A 21,038-nucleotide genomic window follows, 5' to 3' on the forward strand; every position below is an offset into this window, starting at 1 on the left:
TGTAGCAGTCTCTTAATTTTGACAAAGATGCCATAAGCATAAAGAATTACCTATTCCACAATTGATATAGCCTGACTATCTACATTTAGACCAGCGTGGTCTACATAGTGAATTCCAGGCCAGTTGGGGCTAGATGGAGACCCTGTCTCAAAAAAACCAGCACCACCACCAACAGAAAACCCAACAAACCAAACCACTAAATACCAAGAAATCAAAGAAACAAAGAGACAAGCTAATAAAATGAACAAAGCATTAAAAGATGAATACCCAAGAAACGTATGAAATTTCCTTGCTCCTCAAACCAATTCTCAAGAATTAAGATTGTTTTCTACTGTGGTTTGTTTCTAGACAATTCAGGGAACCCAACAGAAATGACTTGAAACTACATTTTAAAATATGTTTGTGCTAGGGCTGGAGAGATGGCTCAGCAGTTAAGAACACTGGCTGTTCTTACAGAAGACCCAGGTTCGAATCCCAGCACCCACATGGCAGCTAACAACTGTCCGTAACTCCAGTTACAGGGGATCCGACAGCCTCTTCTGTCCTCCATGGGCATTGCGTGACAGGGGTGCACTTACCTAAATGCAGGCAATACACACATACACATAAAAAATAAAAATAATGTAAAGAATGTTTGTGCTATCATAAATGAAAAGGGACGTTATTTAGTGAAAGACAACTAAAGTATATGTTTGCACTGAGGAAATCATATCTGCAACGCTTTATTTCATTAATAACCTTTATTTTGATCTTTGCTTTTTGTTCTTGTTGGTCTGGCAGGAATCAAAGCCAAGCCAAGTGTGCTGAAAAAGTGATGCACAACACTAGCTTTATTTCCATCTCATAAATATTTGTTCAATGTTTGCTCAGCACCTCACTTTTCTTACCAAATTATCAACACCAGCACTAAACAAGTAGTTTTCTCCAGTTACAGAGCAAAGAATGCCTCCATTTTACATGCTTAATCATAAAATTTCTTCATCTACCATGCAGGAATGTGAAGCATATTTGAAAAGTATAATCTAATACGTGTGTTCTGAGAAATACACACTTGTTTGAAAGAGTAATGCTATCTCTGTTCACTGCTAGGCTTGAACTAGGCTTATATAAACACACTTCTGCTTTTATACATAAAAGAGATGAAGAGGTTGTAAGCTACCTAATTGAGTGGATTTATGTTTTTTCATTGACATAAGATAGCTAAGTTATGATATATGCATTTTTTAACATGAAGACAGTGGGAAAGCCAAACAGCAAAGAAAAATGGCATTTGCCTTTAAAGCTTAATCTCATGCCGGGTAGCAATACGCTGAACTGCATTTTCTGATGATAATGGGCAGCAGTAGTGATGCTGTGCAGATGACCATGTGTTCACATACAAAAAACTGATACTGCACAGCTCATTACACCCAATGAATCATTTATTCTGAAATACACATGGCTAGATGTTTTTAACTAACTTTACATTAATGTAAGTGGCAGAAACACTGTGACATAGTATAGGCTAAGGGTTAATGTTCATTAGTTTGGATGCATTAAATATCTACCTTGTTTAATATTTTCCACTTACCATTTTAAGGAGACTGTAGGTAAAAGTCCATATAATTAGAGTTGAAGTCATAGAAAAGCCATGTCTTTATGAGAAGCATACCAGCAAAACTAGGAAATTCTCAGAGATTAGAATAAATTGAAATAATAATGTCCTGGTTACATGCCTCAAAATCCAAACAATCTGAATGATGAAACTGAGGAAAATTGCCATCTTCTTTAAAATGTGATTAACTTGTAGTCATGCACTACTTACTACAGCTGTCCAGGTGAGAACTATATTATGATTACAAAAGGCAGAACTATATTCAACCCCAAACTGCTTCCAACTAATAAGAACAACATACTATATTGAATTGTAACCAGTTCACTTAAAACAAGTATCATGTTAGAAATTGGATGGAAATTGTTTCTACTGAGGAATTATAGCATCATTATCCTATTTGAAAAGATTTACTAGAATTCATTACATCCTATTGGGATAAATGATATGGTCTTGTTTATCTCTGGCCAGAGAACCACTCATATCAGCAATGAGCAATGGAAAATTTATATTAACAATTGAACAATATAAACATGAAAGTAACTTTTACATGATAAAAAGCAACTTCAAATTGATGAACATTAAGTTTTAAGTTAGAGAAAAAGTACAGTTTTAAACTACACTGAATAAAATATTTGAAAGTATCTTCAGAGTAAACAGGAAAGTTAACATTTTTAATATGCTTATTAGAAAACAGTTAAGATTGTTTAAAAAATGTACAAAAATCTTATTTGGGTCTGGTGGCAAGGCTCAGTGAGTAAAAATGTGTTCAGCACAAGCCTAACAGAGAACCAACTCCTGAACGTTGTCCTCTGACCTACACACCTGTGCTGTACACTACCCACACCCACATACAACACACAAAACAGATACACAGAGAAATACTAAAAACTTATTTGAAGAAAATGTACACTGAAAATTACCCAATAAAAAATCTACATAAGAAACGTTACACTGAGAAAAACTGAGTATGCACCTAAATATAAAGAAACTGACAAGCAATTAATATTAACAATATTAAGAAACGTGCCAGAAAATACTAACAATTAACAAGCATACATTTTCAACTTCACATGACATACAAGTACTAAAAAACTACTTCAAATTAAGCAGACTGGATGATTACAAATGCATTTAAATTCAATGAAAAAACAGCATTGCTCTAAAGTTTTAAAAACTTTATGCCCACTAAACTGAAATTGCATTGATTTACCAAACTTATCAACTTATACCACCAAAATTCAAGTAGATTCTTTATAGTGTTAACTGCTGTTGTTCCTTGAAATAGTGTCCAGGTGGTCTTCAACTGTAGTCTCAAGGTATTCTCCTGCCTCAGCTTTCCAGACATCAGGGACAACAGGCAGGCAAAAATCATGCCAAAACTATATGCCAAATCATACATTTAAAAGGTAAAAAAAGTAATGCAAAGCCAAAAGGTCTTGTGTAAGAACAGAAAAATAATAAAAATATTTTAACTTTTATTTAGTGTATTTAAGGTTATTTTCAGGTATATTCTACACAAAATTTGCTTCAAAGTCTTCACATTTCTTGCTTTTACAAGATTTGACTGCATGAGTATATTTGATGACTTTCACCATATTTGAAAAAACCACTTTCTTCTATTTTTCACAATGAATATTTCATTTGGTTGGAGCTGGTTCTTCTTAAATCTCCTAAGCTGTGTTCAAACCCACTACATAGCCTAGGACTTAATCAATGTTATTTTCCAGCCTCTACCTCTCTAGTTTTGGAATAAAAAACATGCAGCACCAAAAATGGTCAACAATGGGTTTTGTCCTACGTACATACACTTGCACACATGAGCCAGAATTATACTTCCACAAGTCTCACATTCTGGTTTCTCTCCACACTTCTTTCATACCTTGCAATAAAAGCAAGTTAACTATAGGGACTCCAAGATGGTTTATACTGGTGTAAGTTCTACCCACTGGGTTTCTTTTCACTGTGAGTTCTTTCATGTTGGTGAAGGTATGTGGAACATGAGAAGGCTTTCCCACATTGCTTACATATATAAGGTTTCTCTCCAGTGTGATTTCTTTCATGTATTTGAAGGGATTTTGAAAAAGTAAATGCATGCCCACACTGCACACATACATATGGTTTCTCTCCAGTGTGAATTCTTTCATGGTTGTAACAAGCCCTATGTTGGATGAAGGCTTTCCCACACTGCTTACATGCATAAGGTTTCTCTCCAGTGTGAATTCTTTCATGTTTGTGAAGGTATGTGGAGCATGTAAAGGCTTTGCCACATTGCTTACAAACATAAGGTTTCTCTCCAGTGTGAATTCTTTCATGAATGTAACAGGCACTGGAATAAGTGAAGGCTTTACCACAATGTTTACATGCATAAGGTTTCTCTCCAGTGTGAATTCTTTCATGGATGAGAAGCTGAGAGGAACGAATGAATGCTTTGCCACACTGCTTACAAACATAATGTTTCTCTCCAGTATGAGTTCTTTCATGATTGTTACGGGTTGTGGGATCGCTGAACGCTTTGCCACAATGCTTACATAAGTAAGGTTTCTCTCCAGTGTGAATTCTTTCATGTTTGCGAAGATATGAGGAACGTCCAAATACTTTCCCACATTGCTTGCATGCATAAAGCTTTTCTCGAGTGTGACTTCTTTCATGCTGGAGAAGGTGATAAGAATGAATGCATGCTTTCCCACATTGTTTACATACATAAGGTCTGTCTCCGGTGTGAGTTTTTTCATGATTATAACAGGCCCTTGGATGGATGAAAGCTTTACCACAATAATTACATGCAAAAGTTTTCTCTCTAGTATGAATTCTCTGATGTTTGGTAAGGTGACTGGAATTGACGAAGGCTTCTCCACATTTCTTACAAACAAACTGTTTCTCTCCAGTGTGGATTCTTTCATATGTTTGAACATAACTGCAAGTCATGAGGGCGGTCTCAAATTGCTTACATTCAGGGAGATTATCTCCAGTGTAAGTTGTCTCATAATCCTGATCAGAAGTGAGACTAGAGGATGCATCAGATTGTTTACTTTCATGGGGTTTCTCTCTAGAAAAAGGGCTCTTGTGGGTCACAAAGTACTTAGAATATGTAAAATCTTTCCAACATTTATTATGTTTAAAAGGCTTTTCCACATGTTCCTGATACTCAAATAGTTTCTCTCCAGTTTGACCTCTGAAGTGAATATCTGACTGTGAATGACTAATGATGTCTCTTTCAGACACATTGCTTTTATATAGCTCTATTCCAGGAGGAATGTCTTCATTAAGAATATGCTCTGAAATCTGTTGGTGGGTTTCTCCACACTGACTACCAAGTTCATATTCATAGAATCTCTCAACCACCTGTGGGCTGCAAAAAACAAGAAAAGCATTACTATTGTTTTGTGATTAGTCAAGAGAAGAGTTGGAGGCTGGGTGTTGTAGTACATGTTATTATAGTATTCAGGAAGCAGATGCAGGAGGACTGCAAGCCTGAGGCCAACCTGAGCCATGCCTGGGAAAAGTGTTGTTTTTATTTCTATAAGTATTTATGGACATCAACGGACTGACATTCATCTATGGGTCCTGAGGACAGCATACAATCCTATAAGGTTCTAGAACACGACTTCTAGCCCCGAAAACAATCCACATACATTCACAAAAATGGTGAAAAACATTGGAGACACACAGTGATGTGACTAGTTCACTATATCCTTTGTTCTTCAAATATTCCTTTTATATCACAGCTTGATCACATTTGACGAACCTTAATGGTCTGTGCCAAAGTTAACAAAATTGAATATTCCTTATGCAAAACAGCATGAATCAGCCGTTATGGAAATTGAAACAGCAAATATCTTTAAAATGCAATTTATTGAAGAGGGTCACTATATGCCCCAAACTCACCTTCAGATATCTGACACTGAAAGTCTAAAGGTAACTTGGTAAAAAATATTAGTAATTTCAGCATGAAGGAAAGTTTTTGTATAATAAGGCATCTGAAAATGTCTTTCAGAACTTAATGCTGTACCACATTTTGGCAATATGATACAGTACGGAGTTGGGAATACTCCAATGCACTTTGACAAAAATTTAGGTTAAATCAATTTATATTTAGAAGTATTTGTATCATTTGCTTGGTGCTCAGATTTCCTATCGCTTTGAAATATTTGATGCAAATTAAATTCACTTCTCGCCAGTTGGATCTATGTGGTGAATTAAAGGCCAAAATGGACTACATAGACAGACCATGTTTAAAAAAAATTAAAACTTTACAGAGGAAACTGAGACAGTACACTCTTAAAGATAACAGTTTGATCTGTATGAAAAACATATTGTTAGGCTGGCAAGATGGCTCAGTGGGTAAAGGTGCTTGCCTTGAAAGCCTCACAACCCGAGTTAGATCCCCAGAACCCACAAAGAAGTCAGACGCAGTATAGCACAGCTATAAACCCAGCACACCTGCCAAGAGATGTTCTCCTGGAGTATGGAGCTCGGCAAAACAAAAGAAACCCTGTCTCAACAAAGATGGAAGGAGAGAACCAACTCCCTAAAGTTGTCCCTGACCTCCACAGGTACATGGCATGCATGCACCCATACTTACACAGACACAGACACAGACACACAGACACAGATACACAGACACACACCACACACACACACACATACAATGAAAATAAATAAAATATATAAAGAAATATAATAAAATTATTATGAATCATTTTTACATGTGGTATTGTATTGGGATGAGTTGAATTGTTTTCTGCTATGTGGATATACTAAAACTTAACTAATTCCTTATTTGTGACCTCTAATTTTTCATGTTTTCAAAGAATACTTACCACTAAATAAAATTTATGGACGCTTGCTAATTTAGACTGAGCTCCTGTACTAGGCCCCAATAAAACAGACCAGACAAAAATGCTGGGTATCATGTAATCAAATTGGAATTGGAAATGAGTCAGTTTCAAAAAATAAAACAGATTTATAATTACCAATACCCAGGGGCTGACATGATAAACCTTATAGGGAAAATAACTGTAAAGACCAGTCCACCTCTTCCTTCTTTTGCTCTTTCAACCTTTCTGTGACAGTAAAGCCTACCTTCATTGGCACACCCTTCTTTCCCACAGATGGGATGGTGTCTGATCACAAGTCACAAAGAAAAGCCAATTCAGACCTTGAACTCCATTTGTTGAAATCTTGTTCCTTGATAAACCTTTGTATATTTTTCATATCTAGTTGTTCTAATATTTTCAAAGTATTGAAATATTGAAAAATATAACACACACACACACACACACACACACACACACACACACACATTTTGACTGTCTCCTTCCCCATCCCAATTTGATTTTTTTTTTTTTTTAAAACAGGGTCTCCCTGTAGCCCCAGCTGGCCTGCCTCTGCCTCCAGAGTGCTGGGATTGAAGGTGTGTGCCACCACTCACAGATCTCATCCCAATTTGTATTTCTTATGATAACTAGAAGCTAGATGTATATTCCATTTGAACTTTTATATATAAATTAGCCAGTTCATGATGTAGCTTAGTATATGTGTATGTAGTACATACATGTGAGTGTGTGTGCACATGTGGAGGCCAGATACAGATGAATGGTGTCTTTGCTATTGCTCTCTGCCTTGTTGCTTTAAGACAAACTCTCTTACTGAACCGGAAGCTCTTTGGTCAGACTGACTGGCCCTTGAATGCGCAGGATCCACTCCTACAGAACCAATGGTCACTGCCAGGCACAAGCAGGTCTTCCTGGCTAAGCATGGAGGTTCTGGGAATTTGAACTCCAGTTTGCATACTTATGAACAAAAGCACTTTTATCTCAGTCCCATGGTTTATTTTTAAACAAAATTTTAAACAGACTATATATTGTCCAATTTTTAACTTAATATTTGCAATTTTCAATGTCAATACACATATTTAGGTTACCAATAAGTTCTCTATATACAAAACTTTAAAAAAAACTATGATATAGTATCTGAGCATGGTAGCTTACACCTGTGATCTCAGCACTTCAGAGGCTGAGGTGGAGGACTGTTATAGTTCTAGACCAGTCTAGCCTACATAGTGAGTTCCGCTCTGTCTCAAAAACAAACAAACAAACAAACAAACAAACAAACAAACAAACTGATATAGCTATAGAGTTGAACATTCCTAATTTGAAAGTCCAAAATCTGAATGTTCTAAAATCTAAAAAAATTTGAGTATTGACATGTCATAAGTGGAAAATTCTATACCAAGAAACTCCCATGAAGAACATTATTTTAAACGTTTTATAAGTTATCTTTAGAGGCCAGCAAGATGGCTCAGGGAATAAGGGCACTTGCTGCCAAGCCTGATGACCTGAGTTCCATCCCTGGGCCTCCTTGTTGGAAGGACAGAACTGGCTCCCACAAGTTGTCCCCTGACCTCCACTGAGCTGTGGCATGTGTGAACATGTGTGCACACACTAATCAATAAGTGTAATTAAAAAAAATTAGGCCCTTTGTATAAATTATATATGAAAGAAAAATTTATTGTCTAATACTGGGTCTCTTTCCCAAGATATCTCACTATGTATGTGCAAATATTCCAAAATCTAGAAAAATCCTAAATTTGAAACATTTCTGCTCTCAAACCTTTTGGATAAGAGATACTCAGTTTGCACAATGAAATACTATGCAACCATTAAAAAAAAATAAAAAGATCCCTATGAAAAATCAAAAAATTTAAAAAAGTTCACTTCTCTTTGAATCTAAATTACCTCAGATTTCTTCCAAGAATTTGGTAGTCCTTTTCAATATTTTCTTCTTCCTCTGTTTTCCCTAAAAAGTTAACCCAAAGAAATCATTATGATTTATTTATTCAACATCATACAAAATTTATATATTCTAGCCTTTTCTATGGTAAATGACCAGGTATACTCTATTCACCATCTTTCTTTTCAATATTTCAAATCCTACAACAAGAATGACCAAGAAATAGCTGCTTTCTAAATGGACAAAGAAAGGAATTATAGTATATTTTTTACCTATGGAAATCAGGTTCCTAAATGTTTCCTTCATTACATCTCTGTAGAGCTCCTTTTGACAAGAATCCAACAAAGCCCACTCTCCTAGGGTGAAGTTCACAGCCACATCCTCAAAGGTCACTGACTCCTAAAAATAAACCATATATATTTAAAATATTAATTGTGGGAAAACACTGGAGATACACAATGACTTGATTATTTCACTTCATACTTTGTTCTTCAAATAATCCCTCTACATCATGGTCAGCACACATTTACTATTTATTCTTATGCTTATGCTGTCACACAATTCTGCTACTTTGGAACTATATGCACAGTAGAACATGATCAGTTGTTGTAATGCTGGTCTCAATATGCTTTGTACACTGGATGAGCCAGAGCAAACACCAGTTCTGTGGAGCCTGTAGGGTTATCAGAAATGTCTGCTAGCCAACAGTACCATTTCTGAAATCTGGGAACATCTATTAGAACAGAAACAAGTAGTCTAACTGTAAAAGGGTGGGGGGTGTCTTTCTGCCATGAAACAGTTAAAGAACAATATAGTAGTTGATAAACGCCTAATATCCTTTCAGTGTTTCAAAAATCTTTCTGACATACTCAGATACTGTCTCTGATCAAAACGCAAATTAAAATCTGGGTGAAAAATCTCTCATCAAGACTTTGACTACTCAACCCTTACCTAGATTTTTACTAAGGACCAGAGCATTCTGAAGAAAAGTTCCTAGATACAAACTTGGGAGAGGCAGGTGTTATGCAAATATTCCACCAAGGGTCATGGTCCACATGGCCCCAGCACCTGACAACCTGAGTTCTATTCCTGGAACCCACATAAAGTGGAAGGAGAGAACCAACTCCACAAATTTGTCCTCCGACTTCCATACATGGATGCAACTACACACATGCATCACACACACAAACACATACACATCAGCAACAACAATAACTCAAAAATAAATAAAAATGTGTCTCTAAAGATCTTTGAACTTTAAACTTTTTATTAAGGAGACTAAAGGACCCAAAAAGAGAACCTTGGCTTTTCCCTGAAAAGTTTATATTAAGTAATCAGAGGCATGTCAAATAAATAATGATGCAAACATGAGAATAACTTGGACCCAAAAGCAAAAGATAGCAAGAAATAAAGCAAGAAATATAACAAAGATGAGAGGAGAATTAACAAAACGGAGACCCAAAGAATACAGAGTCAATCTTAGAGGTAGTTCTTTTAAAAACTAAGATGGACAAAACCCTAGCCAAACTAACAAAAGGGAAGGAAGACATCAATTAATAAAACTAGGGATAATCAGCTGCACAACTTTAATCCCAGCACTTGGGAGCCAGAGGCAGGTGGATCTCTGTGAGTTCAAAGCCAGCCCGGTCTACATAGTGAGTTCCAGGACAGCAGGGGCTACAGGGAGACCCTGTCTCAAAAAGACCAGGACACACACAGGGTACACACATGACACGGACAACTAGGGATAATCAAGAAAGGTTACAACAGATTACAATGAAAACCTAGAAAATCTGAGCTGGAGAGATGGCTCAGTGATTAAGAACACTAGCTATTCTTGCAGAGGACCCAGGTTCAATTCCTAGCACACACACATGGACACTAACAACCTTCCATAACTCCAGTTCCAGGGGAATGTGACACTCTCTTCTGACCTTCATGGGCATTGCATGACACGGGTGCACTTACACAGATGCAGGCAATACACTCATACACATAAAAAATAAAATATTTTTTAAAAACTAGAAAATTATTAGATTCCTAGAAACATATAACCTGCCAAAATTAAATCAAGAGGATATAATCAACTTAAACATCTGGGATGTTTAAACGAGACTGAAACAGACAGAATAAAGAACCCTGACCTCATAATCCTTTTTGTTTGGATAAGTCTGGAGCAAAACAAATAATTTTTTTTTTTTTAACAACTACGTGATTCTTTGCCTCCCAGGCTGTTTTCACGACGAGCAAAGTTGGAAACGCTTTCCCAAAATTCCTCTTTTTTTCCTCAGAAATTAATAGCTGAATTGATCGGTGCAAACAAATTTGAAGCAAATTTAAATTTCTCCCTTTCTAGCAAGCCTAGGTATTTTCACCTACTCTCGGTCAGAGAAAGCAAACAAACCCTCTTGCATGACCATTAAAAAAAAAAAAAAATCAACAAAACGAGAGGTGGGTTTACCTAAAATAAGCAAGACCAGAGGTTCAATCCCCAGCGTTTACGAAATAAAATCCTAAATGATCACAGTGGGAAATTAAATCACGGCAACGGGAAGTGGCCAAAGTAGAATCGCAGCAGCGCACACCACCCAAGTCCTTTCACCCCAGTCTGGACTCAGCATCACCAGCCCGCCGGCGCCAGTGTCTGCGAAGGCTCAGGTTGGCAGAGCGGATTCACCAGACAGGACCGGGAACTGGGACGAAACAGCTTCACAGGACAGGGCAGGACAGGACGCCGGGCTCCCGGCTCACTACACAATTCCAGTACACTCGGGGATGACGACGCCAGAGCCGGACTCCGATTCTGCACAGCACCAGGGGAACGCGGGGGCGACGGCCGCACACCGCACCGAAGCCGCCGCAACGTCACAAATCCGCCGCCCAGGACTCCAGGTGCCACCGTATACTCACCATTTCCTGCTTCTCATGCATCCCGGTGTCCGCCCTGAGGGGCCGGCGGTCTAAACAACTGACAGTCCCCGAGGACCGGTGGCAACACAGGACTCAGGCATAGCGGCAATGGCGGCACACTCCTACTATCCTTGCATCTCAATGGACAGTTCATGCAGGAGAGTAACAGCGTCTGTGATTGGTGAATGATCCACACCCGCCTCCTTAAACCTAAATGACAGGATTTTGTTAAGCATGGAGCGTAACAAGCTGAGTGGGTCTTAAAACTGTTCTAATTTTTTTTTTTTTGGACTAAATCTGGTCCAAACTGGAATATCATTGCATTTAAGAACATGCGCTAAGCTTTGTAAAGCAGGCGCTCACTTCCTCGTGTACTCAGTGAGCCCCTCCTGCCTTTTCCGCTTACAATAGTGCCCCAGTTCTGGAGATCCCAGACTCAATGCCACAAGGAGAAAATCCATGGCATTGTGAATGAAGGTCCCCAGAGAAAACCTGCATCTTCACAACTTCAGCTGAACCTCCTCCAATAAGGCTGATCAACTGATTAGAACTCCAAAGACTGTGGAGTTTGGAATATTGCAGGTCCAGCGCCTAATTCCAATTTATCACTAACTGTAGCCATTCCTTGCCCAGCTCTGTGTCTGGCCTAACATTCTTGATTAACAGATAAAGACCTTTGGAAGTATTAACTTAGCAGACAGACCATCAGCTTCCCCCAACCCAAGGGCTAAGGATGCTGTTAGTTAGCATCTAAACTCTATACCAGAATTCTCCCCACTTTGCTATAACCTGCCTCTCTGATGTCTCCATCAATGAATTTGAAGTGTCTTGATTTATGGTTTTCTTTGTCCTTTTACTATAAAAACTTCATAAAACTGTTACCAAATTGGAACATGGAATTTAGGGTAACCCGAATCTGTATTCCAGTGCCCATGCTCACTCATATTTGGCTCCAGAATAAACTATATTTTATCCCTTTCAGGGTGACAGTTGTGTTTTTGCTTCAACAACATCACTGTAGGAGGGGGGTCCATGGATCAGTTTGGTACAGGGACATGTTGTAAGGCCTGATACTCAAACTCAAGAATTTAAGATGAGGCAAATGCCCAAGGTTTCTCACAGTTCATGTTTTAAAGTATCCACACTGGCTGCTTTTGTAGAGGACCTGGGGGTTTGTTCCCAGCACCCACATGGCAGCTAACAACTTCCCCTGTTCCAGGAGATCTGATACCCAGTCTGACCTCCATGGGTACTTATATACATGTACACAAAATACTCATACACATAAAAAAATAAATAAATGTAAAAATAAATAAAAAATTAAAACATGCCAATAAGGTGTGGATGAAAAAAAAACCCAGCTTTTGTTACAAAGAAACAAAATAAATGGTTTATTTTGGAACCAAATATGAATGACCATTAAATTTTGAATGTATTCCAGAAGAGGCAATTGGGCACTTAAGGTTATTATAGCCTTCCCATTAGGACCCAACAAAAGATCACTGCGAATTGAGATTGCAACCCTTTTATTACCAGGTGTCCTTTTCTTGCTGTGGCACCATCTATCGAGCCTGAAGGAGGAAGTCAGAGATAGAGTGGGTAGGTTTTAACAAAACTCAACTATCAAATACACAAATGAATTTTCCAAAAGTATATTAAAATGTAGTGATGGAGCTCAGTTCTGAAGAAGGTGAATCAAGGATAAGATAGAGTTCAGCTGTCTCTTGAAAACAAGAGAATGTTTGGACGTTGGTAGAACACTGCCTCCCAGTCAAGGGCAGAACACTGCCTTGGGATAGTAAGAATGATAGTGGATGGGCTTGTGTTTTCCTTTCTCACAGATTAGAGATCTGGGAAAATGTGGTTAGGAACAGAAAAGAAAAACACCCTTTACTTTGAACTTTGCTTAATTTATGTTTTGCATGCTGTATCCTTGGCTGACCCTGCTTGTTAGGTATAAAGAGCCACTCTTAGAATTAAACTCGCCTTTCTCCACCTGAGAGTTTGGTCCTTTGCCTTCAATCATTCAGTCATCCACCAGCTGACCTGAGTCTCTACAATGTAGCTCTAAGTCTGGCCGTGACAGATGTTCTTCATGTTCAAAGTACATTCTGAATTCAGCATCCCTATGCATACCAAAACCAAAAACACTGTGCAGAAAGCAATTGAATGATGGCCAGTGTTACCAGCTCATAAAAGACAAGAGTAGGTGAGATGAATCAGTTGGTAAAGTGCCTTTCTGTCCCTCATGAAGACCTTAATGAGATCCAGAGAACCCAGGTTCTTTATAGTTGGGGATGGAAGGCAAGCCTTTAACTCTAGAGCTGCGGGGTAAGACCTAGAGGCAGACAGCGGAAAATCCCTGATGCTCACTGGTCAGTCAACCTCACCTTATCAGTGATTGATAAGCTTCAGGTTCAGTTAGAGGCTGTCTTAAATGCAAAAGTGGCGAGAAATTGCAGAAGACACCCAACATGGATCTCTGGCCTCCACAAACATGTACAAGCAGGCACAGGAACACATCCACATATTCATGCTAATAAGTACATAACACACACACACACACACAATTTTAAATTAAGTGATTTGTGACTCTGCATTCCAGTAAGTACTAATTGTTAAGTGAACATCACCTCCCTTGCAGACTCAGGTTGGATCTCAGGTTGGGGTCATTTTCAGTTAGGTATTTCATATTATTGACCTGTTTTCACACAGACTTGATGAGTTAAATGAGGCAAAGATGCTGAGTCCAAGTCTTTGAAGAAAAATCACAAGAGACTCCAATTGTTTGCTTGTAGACTAGATAATGAAAACTTGAACATACTTCACATGGACCTCAAAATTGGAAATGATTATTGTTTTGACAATGCAACTACATTAGAAAACTAAGTAAAAAACAAAATAGTTGAGAAAATGACTAATCACAAGGGAATTGAACCCAGAAGTGGTGCCTGCTTGGAATCCCAGAACTTGGGAGACTAGCGCAGGAAGACTTTGAGTTTGAGCCCAGCATGGGCTATGGTGAAATGATTAAGAAGGAAAGGAGAAAAGGAAGAAGAAAACACTTGAAAACAGAAAAGGAAAGAGCATGAGGGTAACAGAAGGAGGGGAAGAAAAGAAGAGGAAGGAGGGAAGCACAGGAAGCAAGGAGATGACACAGACAAAGACAAGAAGCAAGTAGGTGAGTGTGGACAGAAAAGAGCAGAGTTGAGGGCACAGATGATGGGAGGGAAGAAACAAACAGAAATGGAAGTGCTGCCATCCACTATCTACTGTCATAAAGCCAGTTTGAGGAAGAAGGAGTTCCTTGTGGAAGTCTTCATCTTCTTCCTGTGAACATACGTATAAATATAAATATAAATATAAATATATATATATATAATCATGCCAATAGTTTTCTTTCAGTCAGTGGGATTGTGGTGCTTGTGTAGCAACAGAGGATACCTTGTATGGAGAGAGTATTTTGGAGGAAAAGATGATGATGGGCTCCAGTATTGTAGCTAAAATTCCTCCTGGGAGGTGCAAAACAACTTCCGGCCCCCTCCTCCCTTGGCCCCTACTACAAACAGAAATACAGTTTCACAAAACTAAAGTCTGGGAAACCAGTACGTTTATTGGGCTTACTTACAGACAAGTGGGTGAGAGTTTATTTTCAGGACTGTGGATGCTCCCCTCTTAAGGCAGCACTGGAAAGTCTTTATCCAGGCATGGATAGTGACTTCCCCAAAGCCCTGCAAAATGGTGAGAGAGCCTCCTTCTGGCTTCCTTTTCTTAGACACCCTCAGCCCCTCCCCCTTGTGCAACTAAGGCCCACTGGTTGAATGGGAGGTGTGGCCCACTCTCCCTGCCCCTCCTTTCTTGCAGACTTTTAAGAGTCAATAGTTCGGCTGTGATGATCCTAGGCAAGCAGGTGCAACCAAGCTTGGGAAGAAGGCACCTGCCTATAGTCTGCTGGTCAAAGGACAATCCTATGCAACAAGTATCCGTGCTGTTAAGATTCTTGACATGGGGAATGAGTAGTTGAAGTTCATTTAAATGTGTTAATTATAATGGACATTTGAAGCTGGGTATGGTTACATGGCCCTGTACTCTCATCTACTTGGGAGACTGAATCACAAAGTTTGATTGAACCCCAAGTTTGAGAGCTATCAGAACAATATGTTGAACTGTGCTTCAATAAAATATAACAAAACCTATATTTGACAAACACATTTACTTTTGTAAATAAGGCCTTCGTGCATAATTTCTTACTGTGACTACTTCTGAGTGTAGAGCCCATTTCAGTGTAACTCAGCCTAAGAGAAAACTATTCATGTGAATCAACGATGTGAAAGGTGGGTTGGCAAGATAGCTCAGTGGTAAAGTTGCTGATAGATGAAGTAGGCAATGGATGTATTGGGTTGATCAGGAGAAAGCACCAGGACACAGATAAAACTCCAGCGGAATAGTTTATTAGCAAAGGAACACATGGGACAGATTCCCTTCCAGGTAGGGAAAATGTCTGCCCCGCCCCCCACTGGGTCGTGAGTTGGAGTCTTTTTCTGAAGGGTGCAGAAGGCAGGAAGATAATTTTTTAAATGTTAGGCGAGGGGGTGAAGGGAGAGGGACTGTTAAAACCTGCCCCCTTTAGAGATCAAAGGGAAAGCCTGCTGTGTTGGCCAAACAGTGGAGAAAAGTCTGCTTTTGACTTCAAAGACCAAGGTGCTTTTCTGAGGGGCTTGAGGAACTGTGAGGCCCTCTTGGTGAGGGGGTGGGGCTGCTGTGTATCTGAACCCTAACAGTTGCCACCAAGCCTGACAACCTGAGTCCAAGTCCCTGGAGAGAACTGACTCCTGTAAGTTGTCCTCTGATCTCTAAAAAATTCATGGCATGCTTGTGTACAAACACACACACACACTAAATGTTTAAAAAATAATGAGAAAGGAAAAGGGGTATTGAAGAAAGAGGAGAATTTGAGTCCATTTCAGGTAAACACTTATGGAATGACCATAAAATGCAGTAAATACATGTGGTGGGAAATAAAAGGTTAGGCTGGAGGTCTTCTTGCTCAAATTGTTATAAAAAAATTACTGAGTCAAGTGACTCACACAGTGTCCCATGCTATCGTCTCGCCAGCAAGAACGACGCGGCACACTCAGGATCCTTCTGCAGAAAAGCTTTAATGCATCTTGAGAGGGAGAGCATAAGCTTACAGGGCGAAGACCCCGAATATCGGAAACCCAGCCCTTATATAGGTTAGTAAGCCCGTCTTGGACGTGGCAACTCTTGATTGGTCGCAAACTCATCAGCCCATATCACGCCACGAGGTAGGCAGAGACTAGAAGGTGGAAAATTACTTCGGGCATGCGTACTGACTTATTTACTGCTCAGCATGAACCGGATGTGAGCGCCATCTTGTAATGGCATCTGCAGGGACGGCAGGTGGCTCCCCACAACACAGAAGTCACAATTTCTTATAGTGGCTGCTTGGTTCTTAATGAAGCACAGAAATGTAACAAGAATTCCAAAAACTGCCAAAAAAGAAAAAGCAATATAGTCAGTAAGTGGGCAAATTACCTGAATAGACACTTCTCAAAACAATTACAAATGGGGCCAGTGAGATGACTCATCAGGTAAAGGCATGTGCCCTCAAACATGACTACCTGAATCTTCAGGACCCAAATAGTGTCCCCTGACCACTACATGCATGCTTCAGCACTCACATGCATATTCATACACAGCAACAATTTTTTTAAATGTAAAAATTTTAAATTACAAATGGCTAATGAATATATGGGAGAAATGGTCAACATTTTCTACCAATAAGGAAATACAAATTAAAACTATATTCATATATTCCATTTTGTCCTTGTCACAATGGCTATTATTTTAAAAAGTAATAATAATAAATGTACACCAGGCCTGATGAAGGCACTGAATGTGGAGCCAGATGAGACAGGCCTCATCTGCAGCCTGGCCCCAACACTTTCTCATAGCTCTGAGGCTCCAACCGGACAAAAGCCCTTTGCCATTTCAGTCTCCTGGGGCTATCAAACTGGAACCTTGCCCATATTTATACAATACAATACACGGTCTGGTAATAAATAATAAATAAATAAATATGCTCATCAGAATGTAGGGGAAAGGAATCCTTATACATGGTTAGTGAGAATGGTAATTTGTATAGCCACTACAGAAAAAAAAACTATGAAGTTTCCTCAGAAACCTTAAAATTGAACCACCCTGTGATCCAGAAATATTACATTTTGCTATAAAAGAAAAGGAAGAATGTATGCGTACTCATGTTTATTGTAGCACTTCTCAAAATTGCTAAGCTATGGAATCAGCCTAGGTCTCAGTCAATATGTAAATAAAGAAGAAAATATGGCATATACACTATAATATATGCATATATTCATATATATACATATCTATGATGTACTGTCATTCAACCATAAAAAAGAACAAAGTCATGTCATTTTCAGAAAAATGGATGGTTATGGTATGTTCCTATGTGTAATAAGTTGGAGAAACAAAACTATCACAGTTTTCACTTACATGTGGAAAATAGAATACAGGAACAAAAACACCTAAAGTGTTGGAGGGACCATTGAAGAATATGGGAATGTTTTGGGAAAGTCAGGAGACAGGATGAATAAGACAATAGTTGTGAAGGTGGATATAATGAAAACATGGTGTTATAATGAAACTTATTAATATGTATATAAATATGCATTGATAATTTTACTAAATATATGTTTAAGTAATTTATTGGGAATTTCATACATACATGTAAGGTGTTTTGATCAATCCATTACCACTCTTTACCTTCCAACTCTGCCCATATCTCCCCATCACGTTTTTCTGGTAACTTCATGTACTCTGTCTTCTTCTTTGATTTTTTTTTTTTTAATGGGGCTTTTGGCAACTCGAACATTTGCCCCTCTGAAGAGGTAACCCTAAAATCTTTTAAGGATTAGATAAAACCTTCCAAATATTTTCAACATTTTTGGCTTTTGGAACAGAGTATGTTGCTAAGAGGCCCAAGGACACCATGAGTTTTAGCCAAGAAACTAGCAACTTTTCTTCAGGGTTTTTTACCCTGCCTAGCCAATTCCTACCTCCTATTCTTATCACACCATCCTCTGCAGAGCTTACCCAAATTGCCAAGAGGGAATCGGGACGCAGACTGCTCTGTCTTCTTCCATGCTGAACAGGGATGTGGGGTGAGACAATTGGAGTACCCCTTCAGTGGGCCTATCTAAAAGACTCCCAAATTGCATAACATCTCCAGTGGGGAAAAAAGGCCTTGAATCATGAATAGTAAATGTGAAGTAGAGGCAAGAGTAATTAGCATTACAAGTTCTAGACTGGGAACTAGGAAAAAGAACAGGGAAATTTTCAAATGTTCATGAGAGTCCATTGGAATTTCTTGACAAGGGCTTCCAAAAGCATCCCTCTATTGGGTTCCTCCTCATTTTTCTTTTGTCTTCTAAGGCTGGACTCTAGAGTGATGGATTCAGGATTTGTTTTCAGGTATTTTGATAGCTGTTGGAGTGGTTAGAATCAGTGTCAGTTCCTTCTCAAAGGCTTCTAGATAGGGGGAGAAAACAAATTTATCCATCATTTTAGTAAAGTAGCTGGTGTCTCCCTCAGCTACAGGTGGGCACTACAATATTGGAGACTAAGATTTAAAATCTTACATCTGAGCAGGACTTTCTGGTTAGGAACAAAATCATCAGTGAGAAATAATTATCTAAATAATTTTTTATATAGACTTAAGCCTAATGTCTGGGAAGTGTAATCCCTTGAACACTTAAAGAAATATATTGATGACTTTACTCTTCGGTTATACTTTCCTTTGGGGTGTTTAAGACCATACAGTTGGCCCAAATAAACCAATTTATTTTTACACTTAAGGCCATTTGAGGATCTGTTCCTCAGGGGTCACATGGGCTTGGGAGGAGCTCCTGGCTCTTATCTTTTACCAGTTCCATCTTTGTGAACATAAGTCAAAGGTCCTGCTCAACCATGTCTGGCTTCACTTGGAAGCATGGATGATATTTTTCCTCTGAGTTGACCGTCCTCTTTGTAGACTGGACACTGGTACAAGTCCATCTCGTGGGGTCTCCATGTCCTCCCTGAACAAGAGGACAGGTGACTCATCACAGATACAGGACATTTTGAAAAATGTCACATAGTCCCCTGGAACTTAGTTGACCTTGGAGGGCAAGGGGCAAAAACTGTCCTTTAAGTCCCTCTGACCACATTAGTGTAGGCCTCAAATTATGGCTCTTAAATATCCAATAAGGTTAGTTCCACCAGTCTGATACTTTTAATTATCATGTGGTATGTAGTGGTATGGGTAAAATACCAAATAGTCTCAGATAAACCTTGAATAGATATATATTTTGTTCCTTAAACTAGTTGACTAAACTATGACCATAGACATTTTTTAACTATAAAAAAATATAAAAACAGAAATGGGTAAAATGATCACACCGAATTGTATTTAGCATTTAGCAACTTGACGTGAATCCAGCCTCATGAATTTTAATCTACAATACTAAAAGAATTTAGAGAACTTATTAAAATAAACCTTTGCATCAAGATGATTTGGTCGAGGTGCCACACAGAAACAAGCTTCCCAAGGACAAATGTGTTAATTTTGTTCGATGGCTTATACACAGCTTTCAGCATTTATTAACGACTCAGCAAATGTTCTTGAAAACATTCCAAATTCTGTTTTGGTTTGTGGACACATAGAAAGGGAAGCAATGATCACTAGGAAGCAGTACAGACTCACAAAAATCAACCAAGCCCGAGTCACAGAGCTCCCACTATTATAGAGGAAAGAAGATCACATAAAGCTAAGATTATGTGTATATTATTTTTGTCTCATCCTTTATATATTATAACAAACCTACACAGACCTTCATCACTTGCTTAGGCTTTCTCAATTTTTCTGTCTATTTTGGAAAATATCTCCATTTCCATATTCTTTAAACATCGTTTACATTCTTATTTTCTTCCTTTTTAAAAATAAATATGAGACATAATAGCTTAACAAATAAAATTTCCATCTGTTGTGAGACTTCTTTTCCTGGGGATGCTAAGCAAAGCTTATTCCCTTTAAAGGTTCTAGTGTCAAACCAATGTATGATTAAAGTTTTACTGGGGAACCGTTGAATTTATTGAGATAATTTACCAAGATAACTGAGGGGTTGCTGAGGTGTATGTATGACCCGAGGGTATACAGACTGGAAAACCTTTACCCAGCATGGGCCTTCTCTTCCTGTCCTTCCCCAGATTGTAAACTTTAGCCCTCCCCAAATCCAGGAGGCCATGTGTGATTAGGGCCAAAATACACACAGTTGGCTGGAAAGAGTGGCTGGATATTCCAGAGAGGGTCCAATGACCCTGCTTAGCCCTCCTTTAATGAATGAGCACAACCGTAAACAAGTTCAATTATGACAATGTTTAGCGGTCAGGCTCAGCTGAAGTCAGGATGATGGTAGTTATTTCATGTAGAGGGGACTGCTGTATAGCATCATCTTATTAAAAGAACCTGGAATTTAAAAGGATTTGGTGCTAGGATCCACATATGAGGGGGAACATATGTCATTTGTTTTTCTGTGTCTGTGTTACTTAGTATAACGTTTTCTAGACCCATCCATTTACCTGCAAATTTCATTATTTCATCTTTCTTTACTGCTGAATGGAACTCCATTGTGTAAATATGCCATATTTTTGTTAACCACTCATCAGTTGAGGAGCACTTAGGTTGCTTGCATCTCTTTGCTATTGTGAAAAGAGCAGCCAC

General features: G+C 38.7%; 1 protein-coding gene across 1 annotated transcript; it reads right to left on the reverse strand.

Moving 5' to 3' along the window:
- Positions 1 to 637: 637 nt before the first annotated feature.
- On the reverse strand, positions 638 to 11,381 carry LOC103736509 (zinc finger protein 709). Its single transcript, XM_008836035.3, has 4 exons — positions 11,237 to 11,381; positions 8,599 to 8,725; positions 8,332 to 8,392; positions 638 to 4,943 (listed from the first exon to the last, which is right to left on the reverse strand). Exons 1-4 carry the CDS (start codon positions 11,255 to 11,257, stop codon positions 3,533 to 3,535), a joined length of 1,620 nt encoding a protein of 539 aa, XP_008834257.1. The 5' UTR covers positions 11,258 to 11,381; the 3' UTR covers positions 638 to 3,532.
- Between the last annotated feature and the right edge of the window lie 9,657 nt (positions 11,382 to 21,038).

Source organism: Nannospalax galili, unplaced genomic scaffold, assembly GCF_000622305.1.
Source record: "Nannospalax galili isolate Female #2095 unplaced genomic scaffold, S.galili_v1.0 scaffold391, whole genome shotgun sequence".
Lineage (NCBI taxonomy): Eukaryota > Metazoa > Chordata > Mammalia > Rodentia > Spalacidae > Nannospalax > Nannospalax galili.

Bases quoted from the DNA above. Each gene is read 5' to 3' on its own strand.
- LOC103736509 (XM_008836035.3), bottom strand. From the start codon at position 11,257: ATGCATGAGAAGCAGGAAATG. The intron at 8,393-8,598 runs GTAAAAAATATA...TTAACTTTTTAG, and splicing joins TAGGAACCTGATTTCCATAG to GGAAAACAGAGGAAGAAGAA. The intron at 4,944-8,331 runs GTAATTTAGATT...TGTTTTTTGCAG, and splicing joins ATTCTTGGAAGAAATCTGAG to CCCACAGGTGGTTGAGAGAT.